Source organism: Physeter macrocephalus, chromosome 12 (assembly GCF_002837175.3).
Source record: "Physeter macrocephalus isolate SW-GA chromosome 12, ASM283717v5, whole genome shotgun sequence".
NCBI lineage: Eukaryota > Metazoa > Chordata > Mammalia > Artiodactyla > Physeteridae > Physeter > Physeter macrocephalus.
In genome coordinates, this window is record NC_041225.1 from 44,929,936 (window position 1) to 44,951,309 (window position 21,374).

Sequence of the window (21,374 nt, forward strand, 5' to 3'; positions counted from 1 at the left end):
TGTGGCAAGCGGGGGCCACTCTTCATCATGGTGCACGGGCCTCTCACTGTCACGGCCTCTCTTGTTGTGGAGCACAAGCTCCAGATGCACAGGCTCAGTAGTTGTGGCTCACGGGCCTAGCTGCTCTGCGGCATGTGGTATCTTCCCAGACCAGGGCTCGAACCCGTGTCCCCTGCATTGGCAGGCAGATTCTCAACCACTGTGCCACCAGGGAAGCCCGGAATTTTTTTTTTATCGGGGGCAGTTGTCTGTTGCCTTCAGCCATTGTATTTCTTTCTTTTGGTCTCCTTTTGATGATTCCATTAAATCTTCACAGCTTGTCAGTTCCAATTCTTGTTTCTCCCAGTTTTAATCTTTCATTTCTCCTTCTGACCTATTCCTGTTCTTAGTTCAACTTCCTTTGGCACCATTTTTTGTCCAGGATGGCTTGTTGCTTTGATCATTTATAAGTATTCTAAATTTACTTGTAATTTTCTGCTTTCTTTTTCCTTATGGTGCATTTCATTGCTCTTATCTCTTAGTAAAAATAGTAATCATTTACATTTGCATAGTGTTTTACACTATATAAAGTACATTTACTTGCATTATCTTATTTAATTTTTAAAACAGTCTCATGAGGTACTATATTCTTTTGATGTATGAGGCTTAGTGAGATTAAATGAATCACAAAGCTAGTCAGTAGCACAGTTGGTTTTTTTTTTAAATTTTTATTTATTTTTGGCTGCGTTGGGTCTTCGTTGCTGCGCTCCGGCTTTCTCTAGTTGCAGAGAGCAGGGGCTACTCTTTGTTGTGGTGCACGGGCTTCCCATTGCAGTGGCTTCTCTTGCTGGGAGCACGGACTCTAGACGCGTGGACTTCAGTAGTTGTGGTTCGCAGACTCAGTACTCGTGGCTTGCGGGCTCTAGAGCACAGGCTCAGTATTTGTGGCGCACAGGCCCAGCTGCTCTGCGGCATGTGGGATCCTCCCAGACCAGGGCTCGAACCCGTGTCCCCTGCATTGGCAGGCGGATTCTTAACCACTGCACCACTAGGGAAGCCCACACAGTTGGTTCTTGAGTCTATGTTACCTTATTCCAAGTTAAGTGTTCACTCCACTATATCACAGTTGCTCCATTAGTCCTAACAGTATTTCTTGTTCATAGAAATAAATTCTAAAATGGAGTTAGGTGAGTTCTTCATGTATTTTCTAAAATTACTAAAATATTGCTCCAAAGGTATTATCTTCCCGTTCACTTCTTTTGAATTTTCAATTCCCCCCACCCCCAGCATTTGAAAGTTTCTCCAAATAAGTACTGTTTTCCGGGAAAAAAAAAAAAGTGAATCTATCTCTGAATTTCATTTGCTTTCTCCTTCACTAAACATGTTTTGATGTTCTGATATATTCAAGGCACTGTGCAAAGTGATGTATGCAATAGTCACAGCCCTCAAGGATATTCCAGTTTGAGAAAATAAGATATGTACATAAACGTCTTTCAGAAAATGTAGAAAATGTGTCATAAGAAATGTCTAAATAAAGAGTTGTGGGAAGAAGAATATCCACATAGCTATTCACCAAAATGCTGATAGTGGTTATCTCTGGGGTAGAATTTTTAAGAATTAAAATTTTTGTTTTGCTTATCTGCAGGTTTTAAGTTTCTAAAAGTAAATATGTATTATTTGTGGAAATTAAAAGGAGGAAACATATTTGATTTTTTAGTGCTAGGGAGTTCAAAGGAGGAAGAACAAATTCCTTCTTAGAGAGTGTGCTAGGGAAGACAGGCTATGGTGAGGACATTTAAGTTGAAGGGATGTAGGCAGGGTGAGGAGCAGCGTGCATTTTGCATGGAGAGAACCACAGTAAACGAAGCATGAAATCAAGAAGATACAGAGTAACTGTGAGAAAGATGAGTAGTTCAGCCTGTCTAGAGACTAGTATGTGGAAGATAGATAGGGTAGGAAATAAAGTTCGTTGGCTAGGGCCTGGAGCTCCTTAAGTGCCAGGTGAGGAGGCCAGCATTTCAGAACTGCTGGAGACTAGAACAAACACATCCAATGTGCTGGGCAAGGCTCATGGGGCAGTAATTCTCTAACAGGAGGTAGGACTAAATCAAGATATGAAGGTAGAGCAGAATATTGGCAGGCTATGGTGATAAGAACAGTGGTAGCCTCTGGGCAATCAGTACTTAGCATCAGGAAGGTCAAACAAAGACCTTCCTCTAAGAAGGCCCTGGGGAAGAATGAGAGTGTGAACACAGGAACTAGGCAGTAGTAAATAGGCAAAGTCCCAGAAACTGGAGGGGTAGGTTTTACAGCAAGGTGATGACTTAGCAGCGGGGCTGCCATTCAAGGGAAGACTTCATTCTTTTTTTTTTTTTTTAATTAATTAATTAATTTATTTATTTTTGGCTGCGTTGGGTCTTTGTTGCTGCACGCGGGCTTTCTCTCGTTGCAGAGAGGTGGGGACTACTCTTCGTTGCGGTGAGCGGGCTTCTCATTGCAGTGGCTTCTCTTGTTGCAGAGCACAGGCTGTAGGTGCGTGGGCTTCAGTAGTCATGGCACGCGGGCTCAGTAGTTGTGGATCACGGGCTCTAGAGCACAGGCTCAGTAGTTGTGGCACACGGGCTTAGTTGTTCCGCGGCATGTGGGATCTTCCCAGACCAGGGATCAAACCCGTGTCCCCTGCATTGGCAGGCAGATTCTTAACATCTGTGCCACCAGGGAAGTCCCCGGGAAGACTTCATTCTTAACAAGAACAGAGAGAGCAAGGGGCAGAGAGATTAAAGAGGAAGAAATCAGGGAGAGAGACTGGGAAATACATGTGGGAAGAAGGATAAAGACAATCCTGAGTCAGTATCTTTTCACGCAGGGATTTCTTACATGTTGTAGAGGCAGGTCCTGAAAGTTGAAGCTGAAGACTGGAACCATAAGCTGGCCAGCTGTGCACTTTCTAGAAAAATATAGAGACAATACCTTGATTAGTGGTATGAACATATAAATATACCTATTTTCTTTCTTGGCTTTGCAAATATTTGGACTAGATTCTGTACAGAGCAATTTTTAAAAACAGGTATAAGCCCCAAGCTACTACTAAATTGGCATTTTCTTTCACTGTTTCAATTATTATCAAATATTACTTTGCAACTCTAGGTTTACCTTTAGGTCTACATAGACTCCCATTTTATTCTTTTTTTTTTTTTTTTTTTTTCCGGTTAGCGGGCCTCTCACTCACCGTTGTGGCCTCTCCCGTTGCGGGGCACAGGCTCCGGACGCGCAGGCTCAGAGGCCATGGCTCACGGGCTTAGCCGCTCCTAGGCATGTGGGACCTTCCCGGACCGGGGCACGAACCGTGTCCCCTGCATCGGCAGGCGGACTCTCAACCACTGCGCCACCAGGGAAGCCCCCATTTTATTCTTATTGTCTAGAGTCAGAGATCATGCCTGATCACTCTAGTAGCCTTCAGTGGTAGACAGGGCTTGAGGCTTAGGCCTCACTGCAGCAAAGCCTTTAATTAATTTTACGGAAGTCAAACATTAAGTACTGGCTGAGCCTTCCAATTCTCGCCTTCTTGCAGTATGAGGTCCTGTAGAGGTGTTCTTCCCTTTTCCCTTGCGCATATAGTGGCCGGCTCCGCCACTGCCAGTGTGACCTCTGGAAAGTCCCTAACCTCCCTGAGCCTTAGACTCATCTGTAAATTACATGCAGGAGTTGAATTATGACTTAAAGATATTACAGCTCTAAACTTCTAGGATCCTGATCCAATACTAAATAAACTTCATTAATAGTATAATTAATTACTAAAGTTCCAGAATATTGAGTGCATGGAGAAAAGGCTCTAACTGATAAAACTGTTGGAAACAACTGGGATAAACAAAGAAATTTTAAAAAAATTATTTTTCATTTTTAGTTGCCCACTGTCCCCAACATTTATGTAGTGGAACTAAATTAGGCTTTCTATGTTTAAAAATCATAACTTTCGGGCTTCCCTGGTGGCACAGTGGTTGAGAGTCCGCCTGCCGATGCAGGGGACACGGGTTCGAGCCCTGGTCTGGGAAGATCCCACATGCCGTGGGGCAACTAAGCCTGTGTGCCACAACTACAGAGCTTGCGCTCTAGAGCCAGTGCACCACAACTACTGAGCCCGCGTGCTACAACTACTGAGCCCGAGTGCTACAACTACTGAAGCCCATGCGCCTAAAGCCTGTGCTCTGCAAAGAGAAGCCACCGCAAAGAGAAGCCTGCGCACCGCAACGAAGAGTAGCCCCAGCTCGCCCCAACTAGAGAAAGCCCACGTGCAGCAACGAAGACCCAAGGCAGCCAAAAATAAAAATAAATAAATTAATTAATTAAAAAAAAAATTGTCCAAGTTCTGGAGCCGGTTCTCCACGTAGAGCACAGCACCGGCGCTTCCACTTGGCGGGGAGGTTGGCCCTGCACCCAAGTGTTCCTCGGCCCTCTACTCCTCGCCCTGGAGGGCAGATTACATCATCCCAACTTGAGCAGCGTGGCCAGTTTTTCCCATTTCAAACTCCTGCTCTCTTGAACGCCAACTCTGGTTCCTTAAGTAAACCGGGACGGAGCTTAATGTTTCCCCCGCCCCGACTAACCTCGAGAGAGGGCACTCAGGATGCGCCTCATTTTAGCAAAAGGGCTATTAAATGACACAGGGCGCTACTTTTTCTCGCATTTACGAGCTACAGCTACACAGGAACACACGGCGACCCAAGCTTTTGGCTGCGCCAAGACTCTCAGCGAAACACACGCGCCAAACGCGGCCCGAAGCATCCTCAGCTGAGCCGGGTGAGCGACCAGAGGAGGAAAACGGTGGGTGTCAAAGGGCTACTCCAGCATGCCGCGCCTGCGCAGTCACTAGGCAGCGCCCCCCCGCGGGGCGTGCTCGTAACGCCGCGCGCCCTATCAGACGGCCGCAGGGAGCGCGCCCGCGGCCTCGCCCTCTCTCGCCCCTCCCTTCTCTAGTCTCCGTCGGGGCTTAGACCGAGGCTCGGAGACCTAGAGCTCCACTCTGCGCCCTCGCGGGCCCCCACACCCTCTGGCGCGCGTGCGCAGAGGCGGCCCGCAGGGCGAGGGCGCGAGGGGAGGGCGGGCGTACGTCCTTGCGTGCGTCTCAGGCAGCGCGCACGCCGGCGTGAGAGGGCACGGGGAAAAGGTGGCTCTGGCCGGGGCGGCTCGGCTTCCTGTGGCTATGTAGCTGAGCTCGTCGGCTCCGGGTCCTCCTTCGCTGCCATCGCCGCGTCCTAGCGCGGAGCGGCTGCTCGCGAGGGATACTGTCTTCACGCCCGCCGCTCTCCCTCGACGGCCGAGCTTGCTTGCTCGCCCGTGGGAGCGTCCCGGCCGAGCAGCCCTGAGGGGGGAGGGGAGGCCATTTTGTCCCGACCGACTCCCCGGAACCGGGCGGAGCGGCTGGGAGAGGCTGCGGAGCCGCGGTCGCCGCCCTCGGAGGCACCGGACGCAGCCACCGTCGGGGCTTCCTCGACGAGGCCGTTCCTAGGTCGCCCGCGCCCTCTCGAGCCCTCCTTTTTCCCACGCTTCCCCGGTCCTCCGGCCTGAGAACGCTCGAGAGAGGAGGAGTTGGCCGTAGTGAGAGGGACCGATCCCTTGGGGCCGCCGGCGGCGAGAGCCTGTGCCGCTCCTCCCAATGGCGAAGAAGACGTACGACCTGCTTTTCAAGCTGCTCCTGATCGGGGACTCGGGAGTGGGGAAGACCTGCGTCCTTTTTCGTTTTTCGGATGATGCCTTCAATACCACCTTTATTTCCACCATAGGTAAGACCTGTGGGAGGGTGGTGTGCGGTCTCTGCATCTGCAAACCGTTTCTTTTATTCCAGACATCTTGCTTCCAGTAATATACGCCTTTGTTTCAGTGATTCTGATTCCAAGCGACAGACCCAAGTTACTGTTTGAATCGGCATCGAGCTTTCTGGGGCGGGGTCTTCCCAAGCTTTGCATCCGGTCTTTTGCTTTCAAGTCTCTCACTCTGCTCAGTGCCTGCTGTTACAAAATATGCAGCATTAACAGCGTTCCAGAATCCTATTTCTTTAAGCGTCTGGATTGGCTTTTTCCATGTTTGTGTGGCGTTACTAGCTGTACGATATTTGTAAGGGATTTATTTTGGTGGTTGGGACTGAAGCACTAGGAGTCATTTGGTAAAGGCCTGGATTCATACTTCAGGGCAAAGAGAAGATTCCATATGGTCTTAAAGTAAACTTGATGATTTGTGTGAGGAATAATTAAGGCAAATTAGAAGGGAAAAGTGAGTTGCTCGGCGTTGACTAATCCATTGATGTGTCAAACAATCGGAGGCTCTTCGTGCTTGGGGTGGGACTCTCTGGCACGTTTGCTCACAGAGCTGTTCGAGACATCAACAGAAGCAGTAATCTAATGGAGACTTTGAGCTTCTGTCCTCGAACCCTCGAATGAAGTTCTCCCTTCTGTTTTACGCTAGAATTTACAGGGAAGTGTCTTGCCAGTCATAGCCTTGGGACTTCTAATGTACTCTTCACCTCATGTTTCAGAATTATTTAGTGTGAAAGTAAGAGCTAAAGATTGACCTTTTAAATCGGTTTCCCATTTAGGAAAAGAAAAGGGAACGCTCTAGGGAAGTCCCATTTGACTCTGCTGAGACAATTTAGTGCATTAACACGAATTGTGTTAAATGGGTTGTATGCGAAATCCGTTTTTTCCCCCCCACACAATAAATATCTTAAAGGACACATAGTTGTCTCTGTCACTTGGGGCCCAGAACACAGCGTTGGGGCAGTGCAATGAAACCCATTTTTAAGTGTAACTAGTTTTATAGTAAGATGATTTTTTAAAAAAGCAACTGTAGTCTTCTTTGAACTCTGGGAATTGTCACAATTAAGCTGATTTCAAACAGTTTATAGCATTTGGAATCGTTGATTTGGATTTCTTGTGATAAATATTTGTCAGCTACTTAATTCATTCTCATAAAACAAATTTTACTGAATTTAAATTGGGCAAGTGATCATTTTAACTAGGTTTTGATTTTACTCCCTTTTTTTGGGGGAGGGGGTCATTGTAATCATTATTTCCTGAGTGTCATACTGCTCTCTAGACCTGTCATAAATTTCACGAAACTTAGAACTTGTTCTCTGTCTGTGGGTTAGCACTTCCTACCACTATGTTTACTTTTAATATTCCACTTTTAGCTCTATCTGGGTGGGTCAGGTAGTTAGATAGTTCAGTAAATATTTATTGATCACCTAATGCTAGGCACTGTTTTAGGCACTGGGGATAGATAAGTGAACACAATAGACCTCTTAAGGAGCAGTCTAGTGAGGACAATCACAATAGAGTGTGGAAAGTGCTACAATGGGGATAAGCATAGGAAGGAGGGGTGACTAGCCTAAATTAGGCGCTTGCATGGAGTTGATGTCTAAAATGAAGTCTGAAGGACAAATAGGAATTGGACCACAGGGGTGGGATAGGGCCTTTCTGGAAAAGGGGGCATAGAATAAACCTGTAGTAAGATCAGGGATTTAATTCATGTGGTCAACTTTAACCTGTCGTTGAGAAGGGTAGGGGGTGGAGGGTAGGAAGCAAAACATTAACTCCATCTACTCTTGTCTTTTTTAATGAGTGCATACCCTCAACTAAAGCCCAATCCTGTAAGATAATGACATAATCTTCTTGTGTAGACTTTCTTTTTTACTTTTTTTTTTTTTTTTTTTTTTGGCTGCCCCGCAAGACTTGTGGAGACCTTAGTTCCCTGACCAGGGATTGAACCTGCGCCCTCTGCAGTGAAAGCTGGAAGTCCTAACCACTGAATCGCCAGGGAATTCCCTTGTGTAGTCTTTTTACTAGGGAAAATGTGTAGTAATTTGGGATCAAACCTGCTGGGTTGGAATCCTAGTTCCACAGGTTACTAGTTATGGAACTTTGGCAAGTTAATTAATCTCTGTCTGCTTGTTTCTTCTTTAAATAGTGTTAATAGTAGTACCTGTCACATAAGGTAGTTGTGAGGATTTTATGGGTCATTGAGAGCAAAGCACCTGGCATGGTGCCAGGCACACTGTAGGAGCACAGTGTATGCATATTAGCGATATATGGAACTTGTGACCCTTCTGCTGCGGAAGTGAAGCAGAACAAGTTACTTTATGGATTGAATGCCCTGCATGCGGTGTTCACACAAATATTTGTTAGTGCTCTGCTAAACAATTTCACTTTAGATTCTGAAACTTTCATATTTTGATATAAAAGTGTTTGATATGTGTGATATTTTGATATGTAAGATATATTGAACAGTGTAAGCTGAGAAATGGATAAATACTTGGGTGTAAAATTCTGAGTACAGCTCCAACACATTGCATGTATTAGCTCTGTGTGCAGGTTTAGAAGTCTGCTGGCATCTTACAACAGTGCATCCAAAAGAAATATAATGTGAGTCACATAGATAATATTTTTTAGTAGCCACATTTAAAAAGTAAAAGAAGTATTTAATACTATATTTTAACTCATATTATCCAATCTTATAATTTTATTATGTAATCAAGATTAAAAAATAGTTGAGATATTTTACATTCGTTTTCTCCAGAGTGTATGTTATATTTACAGCTCATCTCAATTTAGATTAGGCACATTTCAGGTGCTGAGTGTGGCTAGTGCTACCATATTGGACAATGCATGTTTAAACAGTATAAACTAGCCAGTTGGCTAATGTGCAGATAATTAGAGATACTTGGAATGTGTACTACTTTTAGGACATTTTAAATTTCATCAGTTGACTAGGATTTTTTTTGTTTTGCTTTGCTTTTTAAAAAATCTAGAGCACTCTCTAATTATGAATGATACTGAAATTTGAGTTGTCACTTGATTGTTAAAACCTCTTGAGGTTTGGACAGAAGTAGTTACCTTGCAGGTGTTCAGTAGGGCCAAACTGCCAGTATAATGCTGGCCCTCATTATTTTAGGCACAGTCATTTCAGTTACTTATTGGTTATTGATTATTGGAAGAAATAATTTTTATAGGCTTATGATGCTTACTTATAGTGCTTACACAGACTACCGTATTTAAATTTTTCTGTATATTTTCACTTCCCACGCATCTATGTCAGAAATTGTGTATGATGTTTATGGTCAGATTTATTGCAGACAGAGTTGTAAAAGCAAATTACTGGTATGTTCCACACTCACCAATCGCAAAGTGAATCCAAGGGCACTAGAATATAAGCTGCACAAGGCCAGAGGGCTTTGTCTTTTTTTTTTAGCTGATAGATGCTAAGCACCTAGAAGAGTCCCTGCACTTAATGGGTGCATGGTAAATAGTGAAAGAAGGCAGGCAGACAGACAGGTAGTAAGTATAATCAGCATCCTCTAGAATTGGCTAGTCTTATTTTAACATTTCTTGTCTACCTACTTTCTGAGCATTAAATATGTGAAGTAGATTGAGGTCAGATTTTAATTAAGAAAATCAGCTGTTTGGCTAATAGAGTTATTTTAGGGTAAAACTGGGCTTGGAAATTCAGTTTGTTGAAGTATTTGCTAAAGAGAGTTACTGGTTTTGGATGAGCAGATTTCATTGGTTTATTTGGCCGTAACCCTGTTGTCAGTATGAGCTCAGGAAAGCATTACCCTTTTGTGGTATGGTAGTTACTTGGACTCGTCCCAAAGCAGAAATTTTTAGTGGGCTGTTTTACTGAAAGTGCTATCTTTTGGTGTTGTTAATCCTCCCTCCACCCCTCGACTTCATATTACTTTTTCTGTAAGGACTGTCTTGCACTGGGAAATGGAGTCTCTGGGTTCCATGTAAAAAATTAAATTGGTAAAGGCTCTTGCCTCTGGGAGAGGTATAATGAACACACACTTTTTGTTGTCTGAGTGTTTTTACTAAGCGTTGGAAGAGTAGGATGGTTCCACTAACATGCATTTAAGAATTGGTTTATTTAATTGAAATGAGCCCATTTTATATGGAGAGGCTGCTTTTTAGAGAATTGAGCAAAATCCTTTTCATATTAAACGTGACAGGACTTTGCTGTGACACCCATGCAGTGGCTCATGCTGCAGGAATGCCAGCGTGCCTAAGGAATTGCTTTTTAAAAAAAAAAAAGTTATTTATTTATTTATTTTTGACTGTGTTGGGTCTTCATTGTGGTGTGCGGGCTTCTCATTGAGGTGGCTTATCTTGTTGCAGAGCTCCGGCTCTAGGCACGCGAGCTCAGTAGTTGTGGCACGCGGGCTCAGTAGTTGTGGCACGCGGGCTCAGTAGTTGTGGCACGCGGGCTCAGTAGTTGTGGCGCACGGGCTTACTTGCTCTGCGGCACGTGGGATCTTCCCGGACCAGGGCTCGAACCTGTGTCCCCTGCATTCCCAACCACTGTGCCACCAGGGAAGCCCGCCTAAGGAATTTCTTTCATTTGAACGTGTATTTTTAGAATTGATTAAGAACTATCCCGAGATTTTCCCAAAGAAGATACACAAAGGGCCAGTAAACACATGAAAAGATGTTCAGCATCACTAATCATTAGGGAAATGCAAATCAAAACCACTGTGTGATGTTACTTCACATCCATTAGGATGACTGACATCAAAAATTAACTTTGGGGGAAAAAAAAAGAACTTTGTCATAGACTTATCTGTTCGAGTCCTTGCTTTCAGTTCTTTTGGGTATATACCTGGAAGTGGCATTGCTAGATCATACCATAATTCTATTTTTAATTTTTTGGGAAACCACCATATTGTTTTCCACAGTGGCTGCACAGTTTTATGTTCCCATAGCACTGCACCAGGGTTTTATTTCTCCACATCCTCATCAACACTTGTTATTGTCTAGCAGCATTATTCACAGTAGCCGAAAGGTGGAAACAACCCAAATGTCCATAGACCAATGAATGGTTACGCAAGATGTAGCATATACATACAATGGAATATTATTCAACCTTAAAAAGGAGTGAAATTCTGATAGATTTTACAACATGGATAAACACTGAAAACACTATGCTAAGTGAAACAAGCCATACACAAATGGACAAATACTGCATAAAATCATTTATGTGAGGTACCTAGAATAGGTCAATTCATAGAGAAAGTAGAATAGTGGTTACCAGGGTCTGGGGACTGGGTAATGGGAAGTTATTGGCTAATGTGTGCGGAATTTCAGTTCGTGGGGAATTTTTGCCTAAAGGGTACAGAGTTTCAGCTTGGGAAGATGAAAAAGTTTTGGAGATGGATAGTGGTGATGGTTGCACAGCAGTGTGAATATATTTAATGCCACTGATTTGTATACTTAGAAATGGTTAACATGCACAGAAAGACAAATACTGCATGATTCCATTTGTATGAGGTATTTAAAGTCATCAAATTCATAGAAACAGAAAGTAGAATAGTAGAAAGTAGAATGATAGCCTCCCAGACACTGGGGGGAGGGGGAAATGGGGAGTTGTTTAATGGATATAGTATAGTTTTAGTTTCATGAGATGAAAAAGTTTTGGAGATCTGTTGTGTATCTATGCAAATACACTTGACACTACTGCACTATACACTTAAAACTGGTTAAGTTGGTATATTTTTATGTTATGTGGTTTTTTTACTGCAATTAAAAAAATGGTTTAAATGGTCAATTTTATGTTATGTATATTTTACTACCAAAAAGCCCAAAAAAAAACTCTTTGCCACTTGACACAGCTCTATAAAAGAGCATTTAATCACAGACAGCCCCTCACTGTTTCATGTGATAGCTGCTGTTAACCAGTGGTCATTGAGTCCAGAGGATCCTTTAAGGTACTTTCCCATGCTTTATTATTACCGGTCTGTACTTTCAGATACTGAAGGCAGGTTTGTATTTTTGTTGTGTGTATCTACATAGGTATCCTTGGAATATTAATATAGGAAAGTACCCTAATATGAATTTTTTTTCTTTTTTTTTTTAGCTGCGTTGGGTCTTAGTTGCTGCGCACAGGCTTTCTCTAGTTGCAGTGAGCGGGGGCCCGGGGGGGGGCTGCTCTTCGTTGCGGTGCGCGGGCTTCTCATTGCAGTGGCTTCTCTTGTAGCAGAGCGCAGGCTCTAGGCGGGCAGGCCTCAGTAGTTGTGGCTCGTGGGCTGTAGAGCTCAGGCTCAGTAGTTGTGGCGCACAGGCTTTGTTGCGCTGCGGCATGTAGGATCTTCCTGGACCAAGGATCAAACCCGTGTCCCCTGCATTGGCAGGCAGATTCTTTTTTTTTTTTTTTTTTTTTTTTTTTCGGTACGCGGGCCTCTAACTGCTGTGGCCTCTTTCGGTACGCGGGCCTCTAACTGCTGTGGCCTCTCCCATTGCGGAGCCTGTGGACGCGCAGGCTCAGCGGCCATGGCTCAGCTCACAGGCCTAGCTGCTCCGCAGCATGTGGGATCTTCCCGGACCGGGGCATGAACCCGCGTCCTCTGCATCGGCAGGTTGGACTCTCAATCACTGCGCCACCAGGGAAGCCCCGGCAGGCGGATTCTTATCCACTGCACCACCAGGGAAACTGAGTCAGGAAACTGAGACTGATGAGGGGAAGTAACTTGCAGAAGATTATATGGCTAATTAGTGAGAGTTTTGACTAAAATCCACATCCAATCCTGTTCATGGCTGTGTTTCTCATCCTGAGAATTTCATTGTTTTGTTTGAAAAAATTAATGATAGGATCATTCTCCTACTCATCAATTTTAATTTGAAAAGTGGAGTTACAGTGGTTTATTGTTGTTTTGTCTTTCTTTTGACAGAAGTGGGAAAGTAACACGTCTCAGCACCAAATACCAAGGGGTTTGTTCAGGTTACTTTTCTTTTGCAAACAGAGCGTAACACAGCAGAGCTGAGCTGATAATGTTAGAAATAATTATTTTATTTTCAAGAATTATGGTGTATAATGGTATACAAGATGTGGCAAAGGAAATACTGATATTCCTGTTTGGTTTGTAAAGGGAAAGAATGATAGGAGAAATACTGTTAATCTGTTTCAACTTTTAACAGTACAGAGTTGCCCAGCCAGTGCTGTGATAGCAGTTTGATTAACAGAGAAATAAGGGCTTGTTGAGTTGATTTACAAATAAGAGACCGTTATTTAGCACAAAATATAAATTTGTGAATAGCTAAGAGATCTGCATGGGAAGACTGCTTATGGAGATGGTTCAGTCATAAAGGTAGAGTGTAAAAGAGCTATAGAGAGTGTTGAGACCATTGTCTGAACCCAAAGACTGATAAAAGTCTTGTAAAGGTCATGGATTTGCTTCCTTCAAAGAGGTGAATATTGGGGGTTAATGAATTAAATCCTTTAAATTTGGGTTATAAGAAAGGAATTTGAAAAGATGACTAGAGTAAAATTTTGGTGAAGAAAACTCACCTGAAGGTAAATCTCAAATGAGAAAAAACATTATATTTGAAGATAGTAGTACCATATATTTTGAGTTACAAGCAAAAGTGATTGCTTGATGTTTATCCTTCTTTCCAGAGATGAAAAATCATATTTTTGGGGAAAACAGCAACTGGTGATGGAACACTAAGTTTCCATCATGACCCAGAAACAGAGCATCCAAGGTTGTAAAACATTAGAAAATGGAAAAAAACATTATTCTGGAGACCCAAAAAGTACAATGTAGCAAAATCAGAACAGAGGACAGTATTGATTTGTTTCTTTCATATCAGTAGCAATGCTTATGCAGGCTTTTTTTTTTTTTTTTTTTTCTCTTGTTGCGGAGCACAGGATCTAGACGCGCAGGCTCAGTAGTTGTGCCTCACGGGCTTAGTTGCTTCGCGGCATGTGGGATCTTCCCAGACCAGGGCTCGAACCCATGTCCCCTGCATTGGCAGGCAGATTCTTAACCACTGTGCCACCAGGGAAGCCCAATGCAGGCTTTTTTTAATTGACATTTTTATTAAGGCAGTTGTAGATTCACATGCAGTTGTAAAAAACAGTACAGAAGGATCCCTTGTACATTTTGCCCAGTTTCTCCTAAAGGTAACATTTTGTGAAACTGTAGTATAATATCACAACCAGGATATTGTCATCTGTTACAGCACACCGGTCTTACTCAAATTTCTCTAGTTTTACTTGTACTCATTTGTGTGTGTGTGTGTGTGTGTGTGTATGAAATTCACTACAGTTTTGTCACTTCTGTAGGTTCATGTAGCCACCACCACAGTCAAGATACTGAACAGTTCCAAGGGACAAGGATCCCTTGTGTTCTTTTTCAACTATACCCCTTTCCTACCTCCATCCCCCCCCTCCAAAAATTTGTCCTCCATTTATAAAATTTTGTCATTCATAAATGTAATATAAATGGAACCATATACGATGTAACCTTTGGGGATTTGCTTTTATTCAGTCGGCCTAATTCCCTGGAGGTTCATCCAAGTTGTATGCATCAGTTCCTTTTTTATTATTGAGTAGTATTTCATGGTATGCATTCCCCACAGTTTGGTTAATGACTCACCCATTGGGGAACACCTGGGCTGATTCCAGTTTTTGGCTGTTATAAATAAAGCTATGAATTTTTGTGTAGAAGGTTTTGTATGATCATAAATTTTTGTTTCTCTGGGATAAATGCCTAATAGTGCAATTACTGGGTCATATGGTAATTGCATGTTTAGTTTTATAAGAAACTACCGAACTGTTTCTCGAGTGGCTGTACTATTTTATATTCCTTCAGTAGCGTGTGAGTGATCTCGTTTCTCTGCATCTTCACCAGCATTTGGTGGTTTTACTATTTTGTGTTTTAGCTATTCTGATAAGTGTGTAGTAATAATCTCATTGTTGTTTTAAATTGCATTTCCTTGATAGCCAGAGGTGTTGAAAAATCTTTTTATGTTCTTATTTGCCATCTGTATTCTCTGGTGAAATATCTGTTTACATCAGTTGCCCGTTTTCTAATTGCATTCTTTTTTCTTTTTTTTTTTTTACTATTGAATTTTATGAGCTCTTTATACATTTTATATTATTTATTTGGCTGCGTGGGGTCTTCGTTGCTGCTCGTGAGTTGCAGTGAGCGGAGGCTACACTTTGTTGCAGTGCGGGGGCTTCTCATTGCGGTGGCTTCTCTTCTTGCGGAGCATGGGCTCTAGGCACGTGGGCTTCAGTAGTTGTGGCACGTGGGCTTCAGTAGTTGTGGCGCATGGACTTAGTTGCTCCGCAGCATGTGGGATCTTCCCGGACCAAGGCTTGAACCTGTGTCTCCTGCACTGGCAGGCGAATTCTGAACCACTGCACCACCAGGGAAGTCCCTTGAAAGCTTTTTAAAGTTAGTTTTTATCAGTGATGTGTACACATATTTGAGGTTACGTAAACTGCTAAAAGATTTATAGTAACAAAAAAAGCAGTCTCCTGTCTCATTTCCTCTCCATCAGTCCTTTTCTTTAGAAGCATCTTCTACCTCTTCTGTTATATATGCCTATATTTTCAAAAGATAAGGTATACAGCCATCTCTTGAGTATTAATTTAATATTAGATGAAAATTTTAACCTGTTATAATCTCATCCCACTTTTATCCCAGTTTTTTTTGTTAAATTGATATCCAGTGGTTACATTAATATGCCCATGTGAATATTCCCTATCAAGCCAAATAGTCTGTTATGACTCTATTTCCTTTTCTCTGAAGTTGAAAGTTCTCTTTATTTGATTAATTTCCTTTACCCATTATCAAGTCTTCCTACATCCTCCAATAACCTCTCAGAATGAATTTCTACACAGTCAAGCCATTAGAGATATATATATTTCTTCCTGGATACCTCTCTTCTAGGTCTTTCTCCTTCTTGCTTCAGTTCCCTTAGCCTCTCTCATGTGAGATGCTGTTGTTAGTTTATTGCAACATGGATCATCATTCTCTAGTAGCTTCTTGCAAAAAGGGTACATGGCAAAGGAAATTTTTTTGAGACTTTTCATATTTGACAATGTCTAAATTCTTTCCTTTCACTCAATTGAAAGTTTGACAGGGCCTAGGGTTCTGGTTTGAAAATAATTTTCCCTTAGGATTTTGAAAGTATTTTGTCTTTTAGCTTCTGATGTTGTTGGCAGGTACAATACCATTCTGATTCTTTATCCATCATTTATGGCCTAGTTTGTCTCTGGAAGTTTTTAGATTTTTAATTTTTTTGAATTCCTGGTAACAGATCATGTACCTCAGTGGGTGGGTCTTTTTTTTAAATAAATCTATCATTCTCTATACTTGGTGGGTCTTTCCAGGTCCTTAACTTCTTCACGTTTTCTTACATTTTTCCCTCCTGTGATTTTCTTCCCTTTATTTTCTGTTTTTAGTTGGATGTTGGACTTCCTGGATTGATTGTATAATTTTCTGTTTTCTAGCTTTGCTAGTTCGTTCTTTCTGTGAGATTTCTTTGACTTTATCTTTTAATTTTTCTACTGAAGATTTTCAGCTGTAGTATGTTTAAGTTTCTAGTGCTTTTTCTGGTTTATTCCTTAAAATTTGTTTTTTAAGCATTCTGTTCTTGTTTTATAAATACAGTATCTTTCTTGGAAGATGGCTTTTTTGACATTTTCTTCTTGACTCTCTTTTTCCTTCAAATTTTCCATACCCATGTTTTTTTATTCTGTATTTTATTTTAGATGCCTTTCTCAAATGATTGGTGATTTCAGGACATATGTTCATAATTAAGAATGGGTCGTTGAATCAGCTGCACTTCAATAAGATTTTTTTTTAAAGTGCCCCCCCCAAAAAAGAATGGGTCTTTGAAAAGATGTTTGTGAGCTTTGTAAACATGGGTGGGGCTTTTTAATCCCCCTGGTTTTAGTTTCATCTCCACACTCCACTGAACCTCTTGTTCCTGAATTCAGAGTGTGTCCGTTTCAGATTTTCTAGAGAATAAATCTTTAGACTCCTGCTAGGTCTTGAGAAGTGGTAATATCTGGTTATGTGAAACGGAGGCTAGGTCTTGGGGTGTCCTTATATAAACCTTCAATCAGGCCTTTACTTTCTGCCTGGTACCTAATACCTCCTATTGCTAAACCTCCTATTTAGACGTGATTGGCTTGCTCCTCATTGGTATCTATCTTCTTCAGTGGGTTCTGAGGTCATAAACTTCTTCAGCTATTGTGGTTAGTTACAATGTCTATCCATTGCAATGAAGGTAAACTCTATATTTCTTGTTTTCCTTAAGGTTTCAGTGTGATTTTGGAGAGAAGGGATCAGAAAGATTTTTCTCTTCTAGTTTAACTGGAATTTGAAGTAATTTTTGACTCCAAATGATTTTTGACTCCACTTTTTAACTCATAAATAACATCCAGTAGGATTAGGGATGGATGATACTTTGCTACTGTTCTTGTAAATATCTAGTCCATCCTCAAAATACTGATATCTTTGTTATTTAGGATAGTCAAATGAATGTAGTAGGGAATAAGAATATTCACAACAGCACCATTTAAAGGAAAGAGCTTTAATTTCGATGTATAATTCTTGGCTGATTTACTTGGGGGGAAGGGAGAGTATTTTTTGCTTTTTGAACAAAGTATGACTGTAGTCTTAAATTTCAGCCTTTTGCTCTCGATGTATACTATTTTATAGAATACTGACCAACAAATTATTCAGCAAAGTCATGATCTGTCAGAGGATTGCAGTGGGTCCTATATATTATAGCACTTGGCATTGAATGATAAGGTATTGCCCGCTTGATTTTTAGCTGGTTTGAAACCTACTAGTAAACATTTTTCCTTACAAAGTGTGAGTAGAGTTATTCTACCTCTTTGTATATTCTGAGTCTTACTAAAATGGCTTTGCCTTCCTTAAATTAGACATTAATGGATACGTGTGAATTTTTAAAAATCCAGTAGTGTCTTTTTGCATATTTTTGTGTGTGGGAATATATACTCAGCATAATAAATGGACAAGAGTGCTATGGAAGGTAAATATAATATCAAAATAACTGTTCAAGTGTTAGCTCTTTGCTTAAGTGAGTAAGAATTCTGAAAACTTTTGTCTTCTTTTGGAAAGTTTCAGACCTACAGAAAAGATACTTATTATAATGAATCCTCTTATATCCTTCCTCTAGATTCACCAATTGCCAATATTTTGCTACATTTGCTTTTATGTCTCTTTAGATAGTTTATTTTTTGTACGAAGTGGTGTCTGATTCAAAATAGATTAAAGATTTGTATGCCATAGTCATTTTTCAAAAATAAAGTAGGACATTAAGCTATAAGCCTTTGCACTTGCCGTTGAGGTTTTACAATGTGTCAGGCACTCTCTGTGAACACCAGAGATGCAGTGGTGAGTAGTACAGCTTGGTGCCTGTCCTTGTGGAGTTTAAGTTCTAGTGGAGAATTTTGAAAAGTGCACCAAAATACCACTACTTTCTCAGCACCTAAGTTAGAATCTGATTCTCAATATCTTTGCTGCTCTTCTAAGACATTTCATATTTGTGGGAAATACAAGCTTTTTGCCCTTTAAGACACCTTATTTTTCTGTTCTGTTTTCTTGTCTTACAAAGTTATGTTTGCTATACCTCATGAAAGAAAGTTTTTTTTTTTTTTTTTAAGATACAGAATTTTAAACAGTCAGGTGGTAACACTTACATGTATCTAGAGATTAGTCTTCCATTAACCTCTGAACATAATCCAGATGAAAACAAATAGTATATTCACATTCTGTTCTGTTTTCTTGCCTTACAAAGTTTGTTTGCTATACCTCATGAAAGAAAGTTTTTTTTTTTTTTTTTAAGATACAGAATTTTAAACAGTCAGGTGGTAACACTTACATGTATCTAGAGATTAGTCTTCCATTAACCTCTGAACATAATCCAGATGAAAACAAATAGTATATTCACAAATCACCTAAATTAAAGCCACACATAATACTTAGTATTTTCTTAGTGCCTTACTGACTTTGTTTTTTAATTCCATTTTATTAGACCCTGAAGAAGCAGCAGACTTTTGTTTATATGCAGGTGACATGTCCAGCCAGCAGAAATGAGACGAGATAGACATTTAGGTAGGAGACCTGAAAACTAAGACAAAGATTAAAGATTGTATTACCGCACGATACAGTTACAGATTTGTGAATTGATGATTATGGCCAATGAGAAGTTCCTTTTTTTTTTTTTTGGCTGTGCCACATGGCTTGCAAGGTCTTAGGTCCCTGACCAGGGGTTGAATCCCCGCTGTGGCAGTGAAAGCACCGAGTCCTAACCGCTGGACCGCCGGGGAATTCCCTAGAAGTTCTTTTATCTTCAGTAGTCTCTGTTGAGGTAGAAAGTTTGATATATTTTGGAGACATAATAAAAAATGAGTTTTGGTGCCTTACGTATGTATAATCAGAGTTTAACTTTTGGGGAATAATTTTTCCACAAGATGCTGGATAAAATGCTTTATTATAATAAAATGAAATTATTTCTTGTATTCAGAAAGAATTTTAAAAATTGGGATGCATTGATGGAAAAGTGAAGCCTGAGGGTGAATATAATCCAAACAAAATTATGAGCTTGGATGAGGTAAATTTAAGATTTACTCACTAGTTCTCAAGTATTAGGATTGTTGGAGGATTATCCTTTAAAATGTGAGTGAACCAGTTTGGGGGATAAATATAAGGATTTTTTTTTCATATTGAATGAAACATTTACAGAAGTAATTTCTCTATTTTAAATGGATTCAAAAAGGGTCTGCACAGATTTGTGAATGTCAGGACCATAAATAGCATCTTAATGAAACTGGCTTAAACCTAAGCTCTAAGATGGACTTCCAGGAAGTCAGCCATGCTCTTAACCTAATATGCCTCCCTCAAGAATAGTGGGCTTTTTGGATAAGTCAGACAGGGTTTAGCAGTTTGTATTTCTCTGTACAATAAAATATTCTAATAAAAGTATTTAATAGTAATATCTTATATAACACAGGTAACTATAAATTAAGCAACAGGTGGACAGTTTCCTTTGTGGGGTATTTGTGACTGATGATCAATGTGTGCTTAAGGGAATAAAAATAATTTCAATGTTAACCTGATATACTCAAATAACTAATTTTTACACTATAATATCACAACTTACCCCTCTAATTTTTCTTTTTCTTTTTCTTCTTTTAAAAATACGCACGCAATCCTCTTGGGTGTGTATTTAGGGGTGGGATTGCTGGGTCATGGTGTACGCATATATTTAGCTTTGGTAGGTACTAGCTTTTGCAGATAGTACTGAACAATTTTACAAAGTGGTCCTATCAATTTTGGTTCATCTTTTTTTTAAAATTTATTTTTATGTATTTATTTTTGGCTGCCTTGGGTCTGCATTGCTGCGCATGGGCTTTCTCTAGTTGCAGCGAGGGGGCTACTCTTCATTGCAGTGCTTGGGCGTCTCATTGCGGTGGTTTCTCTTATTGTGGAGCACGGGCTCTAGGCACGCGGGCTTCAGTAGTTGTGGAGAGTGGGCTCAGTAGTTGTGGCTCACGGGCTCTAGAGTGCAGGCTCGGTAGTTGTGGCGCATGGGCTTTAGTTGCTCCGCGGCATGTGGGATCTTCCTGGACCAGGGCTCGAACCCATGTCCCCTGCATTGGCAGGCGGATTCTTAACCACTGTGCCACCAGGGAAGCCCCTTCCCCCTCTAATTTTTCTTCAATTTCTCTTCTGAAAAACTTTCTTTAATAAGATGTCTATATGTAGGTGCCACAGATTACAGGACTTTTTTTTTTTTTTTTTTTTTTTTTTTTTGCGGTACGCGGGCCTCTCACTGCTGTGGCCTCTCCCGTTGCGGAGCACAGGCTCCGGATGCGCAGGCTCAGCGGCCATGGCTCACGGGCCCAGCCGCTCCGCGGCATGTGGGATCCTCCCGGACCGGGGCACGAACCCGTGTCCCCTGCATCGGCAGGTGGACTCTCAACCACTGCGCCACCAGGGAAGCCCTACAGGACTTTTTTTAAGCTTTCTTCTTTAGCCCCCAACACATATTTTCTTGAGCTGATTTTTACTTTTTTTTCTACATTACGCTTTTTAGCAGGCACTGTTTAAGTCATTGGTGATGAAGATATATATATATATATATATATATATATGAATGCTCTTACTCTTTGCCCTAGGTTGTGGTCTTTCTATTAAATGATGATTTCCAACTCCAGCAGTGATTTAGTTAAGCACAGTTTGCCTTTTAAAACTTGCCTCAGTCTCAGGTAACATCCTCATCCTTGACATTCTGTCTCCCTTGGAATGCCTGAGCCCCCTGGAATACTTTAGCCCCTGCAGAATGGATTTGTTTCTTCAAACATTTGCCTTTTTTCCTGGTCTTCTGTTGAATTTTAGCAAATCTACTGAGTTTAAAATTGCTTCAGTTGAGTGAGAGTTTCTTAGGGAACTGTATTTTCAAATACAGTTTGTTTTATCATCTGTTGTTAGGTGAATTTGTTGGTTGATGGAAATGAGTGGCTAGAAGGGAAGAAATGGAGGTCTTAAAACATTAATTTTAAGGAAAGCATTGTAGGTAACTTAATTT

The 21,374-nt window shown here is 41.3% G+C and overlaps 1 protein-coding gene and 1 long non-coding RNA gene across 2 annotated transcripts in view; one reads left to right on the forward strand and one right to left on the reverse strand.

The window, feature by feature from the left end:
- Positions 1–2,361: 2,361 nt before the first annotated feature.
- Positions 2,362–5,049, reverse strand: LOC114487416 (uncharacterized). The gene is made up of 3 exons (XR_003682491.2): positions 4,584–5,049; positions 2,857–2,926; positions 2,362–2,721 (listed from the first exon to the last, which is right to left on the reverse strand). It is a non-coding gene; the product is annotated as an uncharacterized lncRNA (long non-coding RNA).
- A 205-nt stretch (positions 5,050–5,254) lies between these two features.
- The window catches only part of RAB10 (RAB10, member RAS oncogene family), a 71,992-nt gene continuing 55,872 nt past the window's right edge, over positions 5,255–21,374 (forward strand). Inside the window, exon 1 of the mRNA XM_007108428.3 lies at positions 5,255–5,759. Within this exon, the coding sequence (XP_007108490.1) occupies positions 5,633–5,759 (127 nt within the window). The 5' untranslated portion in view covers positions 5,255–5,632. The remainder of the gene's footprint in view (positions 5,760–21,374) is intronic.